Source organism: Vicugna pacos, chromosome 14, assembly GCF_048564905.1.
Source record: "Vicugna pacos chromosome 14, VicPac4, whole genome shotgun sequence".
Taxonomy (NCBI): domain Eukaryota; kingdom Metazoa; phylum Chordata; class Mammalia; order Artiodactyla; family Camelidae; genus Vicugna; species Vicugna pacos.
The window spans coordinates 61,360,088-61,376,837 of record NC_133000.1 but is presented as its reverse complement, the minus strand read 5'-3'; the positions used below and the strand labels follow the sequence as shown (position 1 = coordinate 61,376,837).

At 46.6% G+C, this 16,750-nt stretch overlaps 1 protein-coding gene across 1 annotated transcript in view; it reads left to right on the top strand.

Annotated features, from left to right (window-relative positions):
* Positions 1 to 425: 425 nt before the first annotated feature.
* Positions 426 to 16,750, top strand: part of ABCC4 (ATP binding cassette subfamily C member 4 (PEL blood group)) — a 189,797-nt gene continuing 173,472 nt past the window's right edge. Inside the window, exon 1 of the mRNA XM_006211005.4 lies at positions 426 to 1,168. Within this exon, the coding sequence (XP_006211067.1) occupies positions 1,095 to 1,168 (74 nt within the window). The 5' untranslated portion in view covers positions 426 to 1,094. The remainder of the gene's footprint in view (positions 1,169 to 16,750) is intronic.

The window sequence follows — 16,750 nt, the reverse complement described above, 5'->3', positions numbered from 1 at the left end:
TGAGTTCAAATGAGGACTTTATTAATTTGAATGCCTTGGACAAGTTCTGTTGTTGAGCCTCATTGTTCTTGTCTGTAAAATAGGGACATTAATATCTTCTTGAATAGGGCATTGTTGGAATTAAAGTGAGATAAGGTCTCCAGAAATGAGCATAAATGGGTGTTTTGTAACATATCTTTATTCCACTAGGATCTGAGCACATGATGAAAGAAATCATAAGGCAGTCTCTCTCCCCTCATATTCCCCTTTTCCAATTTATGAGGGCAGCAAAAAGCTCACAGAAGTTCTCCGAATAGTGCAACCTGTGAGATGCCAAAAGCCTGTCCCCAATGACAGCATGCATTCATCTTTCAAAATCATTTTTTTCTAATCCTGTTATTTTTCTTTGGGTCTTGCAGCTCTATAAACATAATCTGTGCTAAGCCCTGCTGTTGTTCGAGGTCAAATGTTTGGCCGCAAGTTGGAGAACCTCCCACAGCACCCTAGTTTGGTCCTGATGAGGGCAGGGTGCCCAGAGGGCAGGCTGCAAACACTTTCTGCCAGATTTCTCTGGGTCTTCAGAAAGCCCCGGCTGAGGGGGCGTTTCTGAGCGGCAGGGGCGGGCAGAGCCGGCGCCTCCCCTCTCCACCTTCCGGGTGGGTGCTTGGGTTGAAAGCACAAACTGAGGCCGACTTTGCATCCAGGTGCGAGCACGTGGGCGCCTAAGGCGCCGGCCGGGTGTGCTGCGCGGCCCGCCTACCCACCTTCATCCAACGGCGCCGGCCTCGCACCCGCGCTTGGCTCCGAGCAGCGTCCACCCGTCGGCCCCTTTGTCTCACCGCCCCCAGACCTGGCCCGCTGCTCCCGGCGGGATCCGTCAGCCTCGCGTAATCGGCGCCCCCGAGAAGGCCCGGGGAGGAGGCGCGGCCCGGGAGGCGGGGACCGGGCGGGCCGCAGGCGCTCCACTCCCGGAAACGTGTGGTTCTCCGGCTCCGCGGCGCGGATCCGCGCGGCAGCGTGAGGTCCAGCATCCCCGGCGGCTCTTTCAGGAGCAGCGGGAGCGGCACCGGCGCCGGAACAGCGCGACCTCGGCCCGCGCCGCCGCGGCTGGCAAGATGCAGCCCGTGTATCCGGAGGTGAAGCCCAACCCGCTGCAGGACGCGAACGTCTGCTCGCGCGTGTTCTTCTGGTGAGCACCCCGCCCGACCTGCGACTCCCGCTTTGGGCTGCGTTGACGCCGCCGCCGCCTTTCGGGGCCGGAGGGTTGGGGCGAGGGAGCGCTTTCCGCTGGCGTCCGGGCCGCCTGGCTTCTTGCTGCGGTGGAGACACCCAACGCCGGCCGCGTGGTCCTCGCCTGCGTCCATGGGCGCGGGGGCGGGGGGACCAGGGCCACGGAGGGGGACCTGGGGACGGTCGCGCCGAGTCACCTTGCCTTGCCGCCGCGCCAGCCCCCGTGCTCGGGAGCAGCAGGCGGGGAGATAGAGAACGGAGTCAGCCCGGGGGCAGTCGCCGCCCGGTGGGAGAACGGACTGGACACCGCATGCTCCACCCTTAGCCGGCTTCACCCGTACCGCTCAGGAACTCACAGTTCTGAACTAAAGCTTCCCCCTTTTTTTCCGTAAGCTAGCAACTTAGAAACAGCTTCCTTTAAATAAACCCTAGACCGTTGCCATCTTCCAATAAAGTCCTCGCCTTTTCCTGTGTTCCTTAGGTAACAGCTGTGTTCCAGCGCCACTGGTCTCCCTCTTACCGTGTGTCCGTGACCGTGACTCTCCCTCTCTCCGTATGTTGTGGTATCTAGTTGTGGCAAATTCCATGTGGTTAAAAAGACTAATGATTTTTATTTAATGAATGTGGGGACACTATTCTTGAACATGTTTTGATTTTGGTTGAGACAGTCTCGACTGGAGTATGTATTTGACCAGCCTCTTTTCTTGTTGGGACCATTTCCACCCCCACCTTTGAGGACCACTGTGGGGATGGGGTTCCTGAATCCTTTGGACGTCTTATCCGGATCTCTAGCCTTTAGGAAAGGTCTGCGCAGGAGTCCTTTGGTCCTGAAACCACTAAAGGGCCTCTGAGCTGGGAAGAAACACAGATGGAGAACAGCTCAGAGAGGTGAAGCTCTTTAAAGTTTCCCATCTAGTAGCTGGCACTAAGTAGGTGGGCCTCAACCTTTGGGCTTTAATCACACTTGGTTGATTATTAGATGTTTTGTTTCTGGACCATAACCCAGTCATCTTTCCCACAAACTCTGATATTTCATTTTTTTTTTTTTTAAATGGGACAGCTTAGGTGATCCCCAGGGGATGGGAGCTCCTATACTTGTTTTGACTGGTGTATTCAGTGCCTGTAGCTACATCTCTTGGCAGTTTGGTGGCCCTTAAGGAAAGGGGCCTTGAAGGAGGAATATGCCTGTGGTTACTGTAAATAATAATGCAGTAGGCAACTTTCTCCTTAACTTTAGGCAGGGCAGGGAACTCTCCAAGCACTTGCTGTTGGTAGATTTTCCAAATGCATGTGCATTCAAATGGGAAGGTGAGGACTTAACTGATTTTATTAGGCACCCATTTCCAGTTGTCCTGCTGGAGGGAAAGGAGCTGTAACAATCTTATTTCACAAACCTGAAGGCACTGAAGCAGATAGGTTGAGTTAGTGGGGTGTCATTACAGGTAGTAAGCGGCGGAGCAGGGTCCCAAACCAGGCAGTCTGGCTCCGGAGCCAGTGTTCATCCTGTAGGTGACTGCTCTACCGAGCTGCTTCTGTTGAGATAGTTATTCTTAAATGCATGGAGGCGATGCCAAACACACCTTTGTTGTTGTAGGCAGGAGTGTTTTTAAGGGAAGTTCTTAAAGTTCTTGCTGTTGGAGGTGATGCATGTGAAACATATCTATCTCCAAACTTTAGGGGGACTGTTGTCAGAGTGACTGCAGCATCCTCAGCACCTGGGAGCTTGTTAGAAATGCAGTCCCCCACGTTCATTTCTATACCTATTTTGTAAAGTTAGAAACTCTGGGGATGGGGTTTCCAGCAAGCCTTCCAGGTGATTCTGATGGAAGGTTGGGCCTGACTACTTCTTTAAGCCACTCTTCCCATTAGCATTGTTAGTTCAGTGTTAACTTTGAAAAAAAAAAAGGATCCAGACTTTGTGAATTTAGTTGATGACCATGATTGCCATTCTGTGGTTAAATTTTGAGGTACCTTAGTGATTTCCTTGTGTACCCCACACGCTGCCACTGAAAGCTAAATTGAGCCCAGCCAGGAGTGCTGCCCAGAGACAAGGGCCACCTTGTAGAGAAAAGTCTTGTAGAGTTTTCATCTTGTCATTGGGTATTTACTATCCTTCTTACATTTCCTCTGGGCTTTAGTGTTTTCACAGCGCAGTTTGGAGTGAGGGCCTAAGAAGAGTTACACGTTATGACTATTGGTTATTGCTGGGGTTTTTTAGAAAAGATTATTTTTTTCTGTAAGAAATCTAAAACTATAGGGAAAAAGGAATAAGGATTTATTTTTATTAGCCAAGTACACTTGCTGATATTTTGGTTGTCTTTCCTCTAGAACTCTGCACACGTGCATGGGCACATTTTTTTTTCTATAAAATGAAATACTTTTGAATTCTCAATCCTTCTTAATTTTGTATGGTAAAGATTTATTTGTGGCATTAAATAATCTTTAAAACTTGGTATTTAATTCCAATTTATGCAGTGTCCACAGTTTATTTCTAATTATGATGTCATTCATACCCATGACCATATATTTTGGTGCATCTTTCCTTTTTCTAGTAGAATAGTGTAGAATATCCGGTGGAAGACCAAATTGTTTTCTATCAGGTTCAAACCAATTTGCCCTCTTAGTGGTTGGTTGTGTGCTTATTTCATTGTCAACATTGAGTACCTGAATTACATTTTTCTAGATCAAAAGGCTAAAAATAATATCAAACAGTTTTGAATTTATTTGAATTCTGGTAATGGAACCTTTGTGTCCATTGACCATTTATTTGTATTTTTTTGAACTGTCTATTAATAGATATTTTCCCATTAGGCATTTATATTTTCAAAATAACTTGTAATAGTGTGTATAGTATTTTTCCAGATTTTCATTTGTCTCTTAATTTAGTTTAGAGGTTTTAAATTAGATCATTATTTATATTGAGCTTTTCTTTTTGGTTTCTATTGCTTTTGTAATGTCTTTTTTAAATCCCAGCACCATCTAAGTCTCCATAAGCATTTCATTTTAACTCTTGTTTCATTTTTAACAGTAAAGGTAGCTAGAGTTTTTTTTAATGTTTGATATATTAGGCCCCATTTTTTCCTGAAACAGTCTATTTCCCCCTCATGATTTATTGAATAATTCTTACTTATCCCCATTATTGGAAATAAGTGGCATAGTTTACGAACCGTCCAGCTGGGTACTAGATGATCCAGTCTGCTGAGACTCTCCTGGCAATGTCCCTGCTCTCCTGCGCTGCAGGCCTCTGGGGTGTGCTCTGCATTTCTCTGGCCATCCTTGTCCCAGAGGCCAGCATGTTGGGTTTGCGCAAGACTTGTCCCCAGCAATGAGAGTTGATTGGTTAGACTCAGGCCAGATGCACTTGGCCCATCAGAGAGTGGTTAAATCCTCATTGCCCCGGCACTGGCCATGTCTCAGTCAGTGAACTGTCACCTTGCAAAGGGAGGGCGGTTGTGGAAGCTGCCACTAGTGTCAAGACAGACTCTCAGAGAAAGATGATGACATGGGGGGATTTGAACTGACTGACTGCCCTAATGTTTTAGAGAGGTTGGTTGTGTTAGGCCCTCAGTCACTGTGACCGTGAATGCATAGAAATGTTTCATTTCAAACTTGGCTTCTTTGCACCGTTTTCAGAACAGCCTTGTATTAATCTTGTTTATTAACAGTCAGAAATCCAATGTTGTGGGTGGAGGCTGGGTGAGTTTCCCAGGGCTCTTTCTGTGGCCTCAGCCTGTTCCCCTTTCTTAAGTGTTTATTTGATAAGTTTTGGTAATTTTATACAAATCCAGCCCCAAACAAGATGCAGAACACTGCAAAGGTGTATTAAAATTTACTACTAAGTCCTTAGAATGAAATAAACAGTGTAACATATTAAGCTTATCTCCTGTCATTTATTCTTGATTTTTTAATTTTGTCTTTATAGTCCTGAGTCTGGTTGGCCTGAGAGGTGTCAATTAGTGTCCATTCAGATGAGTCAGGTGGATGATTTGTCTTTCTGAGTCGTCCCAGGGTCCCGTAATTGTGTTGACTCCCTTCCCTCTGTTGACCTGAAACAAATAGACTGTCATATTTCTCCAGCCAAGATGGGTTTATTTGGGATCAGCAGAGAATTACAGTTCAGGGTCTGAAACCATAGAGAACCACTTGCAAGTCCCTGAAGGGCAGGGGAAGGAGAACTCTTTTATAGAGGGGACAGGAGAGTTGGTGGGGCTGTAGTGAACAGAGTCCATGGCTTTTCATTGGCTGAGTCCTCACTGGGAAAGAAGAGTGTGTTTTTGCTATCGGGCTCTGCTATTGTTGCAGGTGTGAGAGCTCCCCCTTCTGGTCTCCTGACTATTTAACTGGGGTTTGTGTTCATTAATTTTTTTTGTACCTCTCTGTCTCCTAGGCTATGTCTGCTCTGTGGCATATGGAGCACCTTTATCCTAAATCTTGCCTGCCTGTGACTTCAGTCGGCCCAGGGGACCCTGTCCCTCTTATCATGAGGATGTCTCCATGGGTTTCTTCCACTTTGTGTCGAATAAGCTCATGTAGATATTTTCTGTGTTTCTGTGTCCTGGATAGGGTAAAGGTGGATGCCTGCAGTGCAGTGGGAAGGTCTGGGCTTTGGAATTGTATAGATTCAGGTATTGTCGGCCCTGCAAATTCTGTGTGGCTACACGTGTGCATGGATCTCAGCCTCTGCCGGCTTAAAATTGGGAGGCTGGAGATGGTCCTAATGCAACTCACCCAGTGTTGAGAGTTAAGGCCTCAGGTGGTTATGGTCAGGGGATGCCTGAAGACTAGAAGATAAGCTTCAGATCCATTTAAAGATGAATCCTTTTAAGATCTCTTTAAATTAGAGATACATACCTAAAGGTAACTGAAAAGAGCAGAGTTACCCTTTTAATATTCTTTAGATGTTAACTTTTTTTTTTAAGATGTTAACTCTTGTTTATCCATTTTCAGCAGTATTTTTTGAGATGCTGTTAAAAATGCAGATACAAGGCCCTTTCCCGCTTTGCCCCCGGATGTTCTGGTTCGGGTAGGTGTGTGACCTGCATTTGTTACTTTAGGGCACCTGCGCCAGTCTGTCCTCAGAGATGGGATCATGTAGACAACGATACTGATAATCACTAACACCTATCGAATGCCTCCCATGGGCTCAGAATTTTGCTTACTGTTTTTACATTTATTATCTCTTTTCATCCTCAGATTCCTATGAGGCAGGCATCTTGTGCATACTTCACAAATGAGGAAATCCAGGTCTACCGAGGAGCGCAGTAGCTGGAAGGTCTCTGTGCCCCAGGTGGGACTCCACCCACATCCTCAGCACCTGGGGAGGCTAGCTCAGGCTTCAGCTTTAGATCCCACAGGCTGAGCCAATTATAAAGAAAATGCTGACTCTATCTAGCAGTGTTAAAAGTCATATTAGTTGAGGGGAGGGTATACCTCAAGCACTAGAGCGCATGCTTAGCATGCACAAAGGTCCTGGGTTCAATGTCCAGTACCTCCTCTAAAAATAAATAAACAAACCTAATCCCACCCCCCAAATAAAGAAAATAAAAATATTAAAAAAAAATTAGTGACTGAGTATGCTCTTTCCGTCCACATATATCTGGGGCATGTTTTCCTACCTTCTCTTTATTCTACTGCCTCCTGAATTGCTGTGTGGGTTGTCCACATCCTTATCCATCTGTTTCTTAAGGCATCAACCTGTCAGTTTCCCTTGACTTCTTCACCCTCATCTGCTGACATCAGATCCTATTGATTCAACTTTAAACTTGCCATTGGTGTCATTCATTCCTTCTTTCAGCAACTGTTTCCTGGATGTGGCTGTGTGGGGTCCACAGGGAAGGGAACCACAAAGATGCTCGCCTCCCTGGAGCTTGTGTCCCACCCCATCCCTTCTCCAGCCTCACCTAACATTCTTGGCTTCTCTTCCTCCCAACGGGTCTGTTACGAAACGTGCCTGTCGCACAGTGAGGCCAAAACAAACCTCAGTGTCAGAGTTTGTAGCACAGAAAGGTTTATTGCAGGGTTGAGCAAGGAGAACAGGGTGGCTGCTGCTTGAAAACCCCTGAACTCCCCGATGGTTTTTGGGGAAGTTTTTCTAGGCAAAATTTGGGGTGAGGGCTGCAGGGTGTGTGACTTTCCTCTGATGGGTTGGTGCTAAGGTAACAGGGCGGTGTTCAGGAATCTTGTGCTCCACCTGAGGCCTCCTCCACCTGGGTGGGGGCCTTAGTTCCTGCAGGAGAACTCACAGATGTTGTTACGTATATTCCTTCAGAGGAACCAAGACTCCGCCTTAAGGCTGCAGTATTGTTGGCTGTTTATCCCTTGTTTCTGCATTCCCTCCTTTCCCTGATTAGCAACTCACTGAATCTACCCTTTGGAAGTCAGGAAAGGTCAAGGAGGCTGACTGAAGCCCATTTCCTACAAAAGAGAAATGGGGGACATGGAGAGGATTTGTACCAGGGGTTACCCCATAGGATCCTGCTGTTTCAGGTCTTCCTGCTACCAGCCTTTCCCCTAAACCAAGTCCCTGCCATCCTTCTGCTTAAAAACCTCTCCTGCCTCCCCACTGCTCTCAGGAGTAATTCTTTAGTGTGGCCTTCAAGGATTCTTCAGAATCTGCTTCCTGAGCCTCGTGTCCCATCATTTGTCACACTCTGGGCTGATGAGGTCAGGCAGATCTTGTAGCTGTTCTGCCTTTGCAGGGCCATCAGAGCCAGGACTGGGCTCCTGCCTGATGAAAGGCAGGCACTTTTGAGTGAGTAGGGTTACCCTGGGCCATGGGAGTAAATGCAGGAAAGCAGGGTGATGCCCATGTTGGTTTCCCAGCACCATTGCCAGAAGCACATTTATACAACCCTGAGCCCTCATCCAGGTTGGGTGCAGTGAGTGACACCCCATCTGAAGCCTGATTGCTTGGGTATTTTGAATGAAAAATATTGCCTACAGTATCACCATAGAAAGGATATTGCAGCCATCAAGCCATCACAATGCAGCCATCCCCTATGGTGAGCCCTGAGTGAACTCAGGATGGAAGGGACGGGATACTGGCTTAGAAGGCTCAGGTGCACATGAAGGAATAATTTCAGTGAGCCCAGGCTTTTGCATCTTCCCATCCATAGAGAAGAGCTAAATTCATTACCTTGAGACATCTGGATTTCTTTACCAGTAATCTTTTGATCCCACTAACTAGTTTTGCTACAAAACTCCTATGTATCCTGGCTCCTCCCTTACCTCTTCGGAGCAATCCGTTAGAGCTATCTGGGAGGCTGTCTTCCCGGCTTGAAGTCCTCAGAAAGTCCGCTGAATGAAACAAAATTCTCAGCTTTGAGGTTGTGCATTTTATTTCTGGTCCTCAGTGTAAATCTGAGCTCTGCTCCTTACCTGACCATTATACCTACCTCATAAAATTGGGAAGAGTATTAAGTGACACAAACAGTGGTGAAATGGTTAGAATAGGAAGCAGTAAACGAATATTGAAAGGTAACCGTGCCACCTTCTTCATACTTAGGAATTGTAAGCTAACATTTTTTGTTTGTAAATTGCCATGGTTGTTTCCCAGATAGGTTAAAAATACGATTTTCTGAGTCTCATTCCTTACCCATAAGATCGTAATCTCCTGGGGTTGGGGTTGGGGCTGGGGAGGAAGGTAGCATCCTGAAATCTCAATTTTGAAACATGCTTCCTGGGTGATTCAGATGCTAAGGTTTGCGAACCACTTCTCAGGTCTTTCTCAACCTTCAAAGTCCATTTCTATTTGAGCAGGAGGGAGGCCAAGGTACTGATCCGGTGCTGATTCTCTGTGGTTTGAATTACTCATTCAGCAAAGTCTTGCGTGCCTTCCTCGTTGCTGTGTTCAGATCCGTAAAGATAAAAGAACATTTCTTTTTTCAAAGAGCTTACACGGCCTAGTTGGGGAGATAGTCATGGTATTAGTTCTGTAAATAATGCTAGCTGCTGAGAAAACAAGCCCCAGATCTTAGTGGCTTAGTTGAAAAAAAAAAACAAAACCCAAAGCAAAACCATTCACCCTCATTTTGTATAGTCTATATCATCCATTTTGGGTTGGCTGGGGCAGGGGACTACACCCATTTATGCAGTAACTGGACTTTTTACATCTTGTCGGTCCTTGGGTCCTCTCTATTGAGTTCACTTTGCTTAGCTGCAAAGAGGTTGCATGTGGCTGGTTTTTGTGTTCCAGGGTTGGCAGTGACTCACATTATTTATACTCAAATCCTGTCAGCCAGGTCTTAGGTGGTCGCCTCTGACAATAAGTGGGGGCCAGAAACTCTGAGTGTCCAGCTGTCTGCTGCAAGAGTTAATCACCAAACTTCGGGGCGTGTAGTAAGGGCTTGAGTAAGGTGTGCACCCATGGGAAGGTTCGAGGAGGGGTTGGATGGAGGAGGAGGGAGTCATTCCAGGCAGGTGACAAGGATGTACAAAGACAGTTGTGCAGAGGGTAGTGTGTCCTGAAACAACCAGAAGTGTGTGGATGCCCCTCCCTCCCAGCTGGTGGTGTTTGATGCAGTCATTCAAGGTCACACTCTGCCCCTATTTCATCCTTGCCAGCTTTCAGGCTTGACTTAACCCGTCCCCTAGTCCTGTACTCAGTGAACACCTGCAGTCCTTCTGTGATTTCTGGCCTATCTCCTTATTCCATTTCCTGGTTCCTTGGGTACTTCTGTACTGGCCTCATCATTGGGCTAGTCTTTGTCAGGTCTTTCCCGCAGCTCAGCTCCTGTCTGCCCTACTTGCAGTGTTATGGGATCATAGGGTTGGAAGGGAGAGAGCTTCTATTCCGTATTCAATACAGGAATCTCTTCCAGACATTGTGCAATGGAAAAATTTACTGCTCTTATGTCTTCATATTAGAGTTCCAGAGTGTGGTCTATTGATCCAGTTTTCTTTTTGGCAATTTCTACCCATCTATCTGCTTTTTAATTTTTTGTCAACACACAGGACGTTGACCACCTCCCCAACTTCATATGATGGCCTCCTTTGATATTTAAGGACAACTGTCAGGGACCCACTAGGTCTTATCTTTTCAGAGAACAGACTTCAGTTCCCATGCTTCCTTTAAGTGGCAGGATTTTCAGACCCTTTTCTGTCTGGTTGAACTGAATGCTGTTTAGTTTATCGATGTGTTTATTCTTATGCGGCATCTGGAACTGGGCAGGCTTGATCTGGCCAGGGGTAGTGTTTTAACTGATTACGTAGGCAATTTAACAAGTAATTTGTGTGCTTTCTGTGTTCCAGGTTATGTTCTAGACCAGGAGTTGTTGAACTATGACCCATAGATCAAATCCAGCCCACTGTCTTTTTTTTTGTAAGTGAAGTTTTATTGGAACACGACCAGGCTCATTCATGTATATATTGTCTGTGGGTTACAACAGCAGAGACGACTGGTTGCAACTGAGACTGACCTGCAAAGGCTAAAATATTTATGATCTAGCTCTTTATAGAAAATGTTTGCCACCCTGTTCTAGATGTTTGGGATATAGCAGTGAGAAAAAGAAATGACAGTATGTGCCTTCATGGGACTTAAACTCTAAATAAGATAAATAAGTAACATATAGTATGTTAGATAGTTTTAAGTGCTGAGGAGAGAAAACAAGGTTGGGAAAGGGGTCAGGAGTGTGTGTGGTGGGGAAGAGAGATGACAGTTTGAGGGGGGCCACAGAGAGCTTCCCAGAGAAGACCACACAGCAGAGTGATGACCTGGAGGAGGTGAGGGAGTGAGTCGTGCACGTTCAGGGGGAGGGACAAGTGTAGGAGAAGAGAGGTTGGGGATTCTGTTGGCCCTTGGAGGACTTGGGCCTTACAGGGAGTGAATGGAGCCCACTCAGAAGTTTTGAGAAGAGGTATGATACCACCTTAGGATTTAATGAGAGCGCTCTGGTTGTTGTACTGGAAATAGACTAAAGAAAGGGGCAGAAACGGGGAGGCCAGCAGTAGTTCAGGCCAGAGATGCTGGTGGCTTTAACCAGAATGGGAGGAACAGCAGTGGTGAGTAGCTGAATTCAGGGAAGAGCTTATTTAAAGGTGGAGCTGGTTGGAGGGACGTGGCTTTGGTTGCTAGGTAGACAGTGGAACTTGAGAGGAAGAGGGTGTCAAGTTGCCTCTGTGGATTTGGCCTAAGCACCTGCAAGGATGAAATCCCCATTAAATAAAATGCTGAAGCCTGCAAGAGGAATGGGTTGGAGAATGTCAGGAGTTTGGTCTTGACTGTGTTAAGTTTGAGATGCCTGCTACCCATGGGAGAAGTTGAGCCAGGCAACTGGTTACAAGTCAAGGGCTCAGAGAAGTTGAGCTGGGATAAAATTTGGGTGTCATAAGCAATGCGTACGGTTGAGATGGACCCACAGTAACTGACGTCACAGTTTATCCCTCTGCAGACTTGTGTTTTATTCCTTCTTAAGTTCATTTTGTTGATGTCAAAGTTCAGCATCTCACTGTTACCTGTAGAAAGTTCTTTGAAACCTTTTGTAGTTTTTATGTCAGAAAGGACAGGTCCTGTGACTGTCCTCCAGGGTTGTGGCTGATCCGCTAATGAACACTGTGGGCAGTGGATGAATTTGGCTACAGGTATCGGGAGAGGTCAGGAGTCCGTTGGTATCTTATCTGCTGGGCAGTTGTTCTGAAACCCTACAAAGACTTGAGGTTAGACATGATTTCCTCGTTTTGGGGGGATGGTAATTAAGTCTATTTAATTCTTTTTTTAATATAGAGATACTGGGGGTTGAATCCCAGGACCTCCTGCATGCTAAGCATGCGCTCTACCACTTGAGCTATACCCTCCCCCAACATGATTTCCCCTTAATGAACACAGGCTGGCTCTTGGTGTTGTCTGTCCTGAATATACTTGTAAATTCCCTTCAGACAGTTGATGTGTATACTTTCTATTAAGCTTGCTGGCTCTATCTTGTTTAAGTTCTTTCTAGTGAATACACAGCAGTTTCTCAGCCCTCGATATGATTGGAGCACCTGGGCAGCCATAAAATTTGAATGCCTGCTTCCTCAGTTAGGCCAATTTGAATCATCATCTCCGGGCCTGGAACTCGGGCATCAATATTTTTAAAAGATTCCCTACGGGTTTGATGGGCAACAAAGACCAAGAACCACTTCATTAACAGTTTCCAAAGGTCAAACACATTCCTGTGCAAATTTTCATTTCTCTGGCCGGGGGTTCTGTTCTGACCTCATCTACATCCACTTTTCAGTTTCCTCTCGAAGCATGAGAACAACTGGCCCAATAGGGCTTGGCTTGTTCATCTCTGTAGAGACGCAGCAAGGGGCTGGGGAGGAAGGGGGCTTGCTCTGTGCAGGGATCTTAGACATGCTTGGTCCTTGGATCCTTCTAGTAACCCCTTGTTGAACCTGATTTAGTCCTCCCTTTACCGAAGTGGGACATTGTGGAGCTTGGAATTGAGTCAGGGTGACAAATTCCAAAGCATGAGCTATGGCCTCTTGTGTTGCTGAGTTTATTTCCTCTCCCTGGGGAGACAAGGGTGCCTGGATTCATTGAGCTTATGAGGATAATTGAGTGGAAATCTCACACTTGTCAAATAAAAGCTGGTGAGCATAAAATTGTTCACCTAATAAATTGCTTTTATTTATAGACCCTTATTGGTGTGTTAAGTTGGTCAGGATGTGGCTGAGATTATTTGATAAACCCAACTGGCTACTTCTCTAAACGTCTCCTGCTGAAGGGTTCACCAAGTAGGCAGTTCGTTCTCGTGTTCTCTCTCTCTCTCTCTGTCGTACAAAAGGTGTCTGTCTGGTTTCAGTAGAAGGGAGATTTATCAATGGCTTCAAACTTCAAACTGGGCCCGGAGGGATTGGGGTCTCAGTGTTGTAGAATCCAAATGTGGCATTTATAGGAGTTCTGAGTGTTCACTGAACAGCACAGTTTGTTTACCTGTGAAAGAGATGGCTTTTTAATAGACCTGGATATACCGGATTTGCCTGGTATAGTACACGTAAGTGCCTGCTGCGTGCTAGGCCCTCAATAAATGGGGACTGTGGGGAATTTTGCAAAACTCAGCTTTCTATCATGTCTTTTTTTTATTGCTTTAAATGATTGAGTGTTATTTAAGTAAAGACATAAATTCATTTGTGACTTAAAAAAAAAACATTGTTAACTCTGAGGGCAGAAACTAGTGTCCTACATCTCTCGGTGCCTCGCTGATCATCTTGCCCTTAATAGGCTTACTCATTGATTGTAAATTACTTTAGTCTTTTCTAATTTGGAATTGCTGACACCTCTACCTTAGATGGGAGCAAGCTGAGTATAAGGAGAGAGTGTCATACTGGAGCCAGGGGACCCGGGTCCTAGTCCATGATCTTATTATCTGTGTGACCTTAGGCAAGACGCTTAACCACTCTGGGCTTTGGTACCTTCTCCTGGAACTTTGGAAAATGAAACCTCATAATGTGTTCCAAAAATTAGATTTTGGATTTAGTACAGTAAATAATTAAAGCTATATACACTTGTTTTTCTCCCCTACTTCCAATCCCGCAGGGCAAGGCAGTGGGGAGGTAACATGGGAAGTGGCACAGGGTGTAGTATCTCTCTGGTGAATGGAAAAGTGACCCCTTAGTAACTGCCCCACAGAAATTAAGATCTATTAGAAAAAGCAGCAGAGGAAAATGTATAATTTACACTTCGAGCCAGACCACTGTCTGTGGGAGCACTGGGAAAATTGTAAGGTGGTGGTATTACATCTGCTGGAAGACTTCTGGAAAGCAGTCTCGCCCCAGAGCAATGTGGCCGAAACTGCACAAGTCAACTTCTGACAGTGTCATGCTTTCCCTTAATGGTGTCAACACTTTGATCTTGGCCTTCTAACCTCCAAAGCTGTGAGAGAATCTATTTCTGTTGTCCAAGTCGCTCTGTGGTGCTTTGCTAGGTAGCCTGAGCACATGAAACGCCCCAGGGGCCCCATGAAGGTCGTGGTTGGGCTAGTTCCCCTGGTCATTGACCAGCCTTGTATTGTGGTAGTTGTCCTGTGAGACTGGATTCGCCAAGGATTCTGACCCCACAGCCTCACCCTCTATCTGCTCATTATAGCACTGCTCCCACATATTTTTCAAGTTGAATTCAGGTATAATCCCTGAAACTCTTCAGACATGGAGCCGATCCTCATAAGCCCGTCAGAGTGCTTTACTGGGGAGGAGAGCGCATTCTGTCCCTGGACAGGCAGGCCTGGCGTTCTGAGTGTAATTTACTGCTCTTGAAGTGAGATTCCTCATTGTTGCCATTAATCCCCCAGCACCAGGTGGGTAGGTCTTTGGGGTAAGGCGTCCAGTGTAAGTGCTTCTGTTCTTTCAGGCTATGAGGTAACTCAGACTCATGCTCTGAACCTTCTCTTTTTCATCTACATGCAAATTTACCAAATTGTTTTGCTTTTGGGAAAACCCCATGCAAGTCCTTAGAGAATCTGGCATTAATGGCTGACAGAAGAGATGGCTCTGTTCTCAGGCAAGCTCAAAGTCCTCTTTCTTCTCGCCCCTTAGAATATGATGTAGTCCTAGTTTTTCCTCAAAACAAATATTTTAAAGAGAAAACTAGTCCCTTTGAGTAAGCCAGATTAGGACTCCGCTCCTCTCTCCCTGCGTCTCTTGAGTGGATTTTGGTCATCCCTGCTCGGAGCCACTTGGACAGTAAATGGAAGTCTTCTGAAGGGAAATTCCACAGGGCTGCCTCATCAGCCCTGTTCCTCGGGAGGGATTCCTTTCCTGGAAGGGGGAGACACATTTTCTAAGAAACTCTTCAGGAAGGATGAGGAGCAGCAGGAAGGAGTCCCACAGGGCAGCGGCTCACAAACACAGAAAAGGGAGTTAGTGGCCTTTGGCTTCTGGGAACTGGCCTTTTTAGGGAGGGCGGAACAGCAGCTCCCGCTGCCCGTGTGTATCGGGCTGTGGAAACGGCGTTCCGTGGGGTCGAGATGAGCTCACAAACCTCCGATGAACCGGAGGCTGGCTTAGTCACTCTGACTGCCTGTCACCTCAGGGTAGTTCTCTTGGAAAGTCTTAGAGCTGAGAAGTTGGTGACAGGCGAGCAGGGGAGGTCCAGACAGGTTGAAGTCGAGGAGCCCAGGGTCACTCAGGCAGAGAGTCTGGTCCGGAGTCACTGTGCGGTGTCCTCTGTCTCGTGCTGAGGTTGGATTCCTGGCAAGAATTTCAAGGCAGGAACAAGTGGACACGAGCACTGAGGCAGCGCCCTGTGGGTGGAAGGACCCACAGTGCCAGGCGTGTGGAGAGCAGGGACCTGAGTGTGGCTGGGCTGTCCTTCAGGGTGGCTGTCCCTGGCAGGACAGGAAGCAGAGCAGGGCCTGCGGTCTCACTGCACACTTCCTGCCGCTCTGTGCTCCCTTCCTCAGGCCTCTGTCTGCCTCCTGCCCCTGCCTTCTCCTGTGTTCTCTGGAACTGTTTCTGCTCCACACCCTCCTCCATTTATTGGTGTCCATGAAACCCCACGCGCAGTGAAGTTTGATGATCTCAGAAGATTCGGGTTGAGGATTATCAGGGGAAGGCCTTGCCCCTCTCCCCACAGCTCCCCTCCCTCTCCGAAGTAAGAGGCAGTGTCTCCCCTCCTCATAGGCACGGTCACTCTGACCACACCGGCACCCGCTGAGTCTTTCAGGATCACTTTTCTACCTTACGCACATTCCTACGGTACCAGGTGGAATGCTGCCGTAACCATGATGCAGGTTTGTAAAGCTTGGCCAAGTGCAACCATATGCTTTGCCTCCAACTGAGGAGACTGAGGTGCAGAGAGGTCAAAAAATTTCGTGCCTAAAGCAACACAACTTAGTAAATGGGGCGAGGGTAGTAGCTCTCTCAGCTTCAGATGTTGAAAATCCCAAGCTGAGGTCCTTGGAAGGCAGAGGAGGGAGACTTACATTGAAACTTGTGTTTGCTTGAGGAGCTGGCCATGATCCAGGAACAGGACAGGTGGTGCTTGTGAAACTACATTGTATCTTAGTTTGTACAGAAATTCTCTTTCCTTAAATCCCTTGAGAAATGCACCTCCCAAAGCATATCACACCACAGATGATGACTTCTTAGCTAGGCTTAGCAACCTGGTGTTCATTTTCAGGCCCAGTCTTTATTTCTAAGGTGTGCCCTGGTTCCTGACAGATTTTAGCCCTTGGCTTGACTGTAGAGAAAAGGGTTTGTGATCTTTACACCCAGGTCTTTTGACAGGCTGTGATCTTGTGTTGCATCTATATTTTGGAAGGAAATGATTTGGTGTAGCAGCCTCCCTCCTGCCCCTCTCCCCCAAAAGGAAAAAAAAATATACCTTGACTTGATACAAAGTCAGATTAATAGTAATTTTTGATTGTCTGAGGTTGTAGAGATATTGTCAGTCTCTGTTTTTAAAAAGTGTTTTTCTTTTTACCTGTACCAAGTGCCTTGGCTATTTGTTTGGGCAGGACTATCCTGGTTTACACCCCTTATCACACTGCAATTATTAACAGCACCTTGTTTTACTCCTAAGAGTATCTTAGGTTGAATGATAAATAATATGATGGCTCTAATGGAG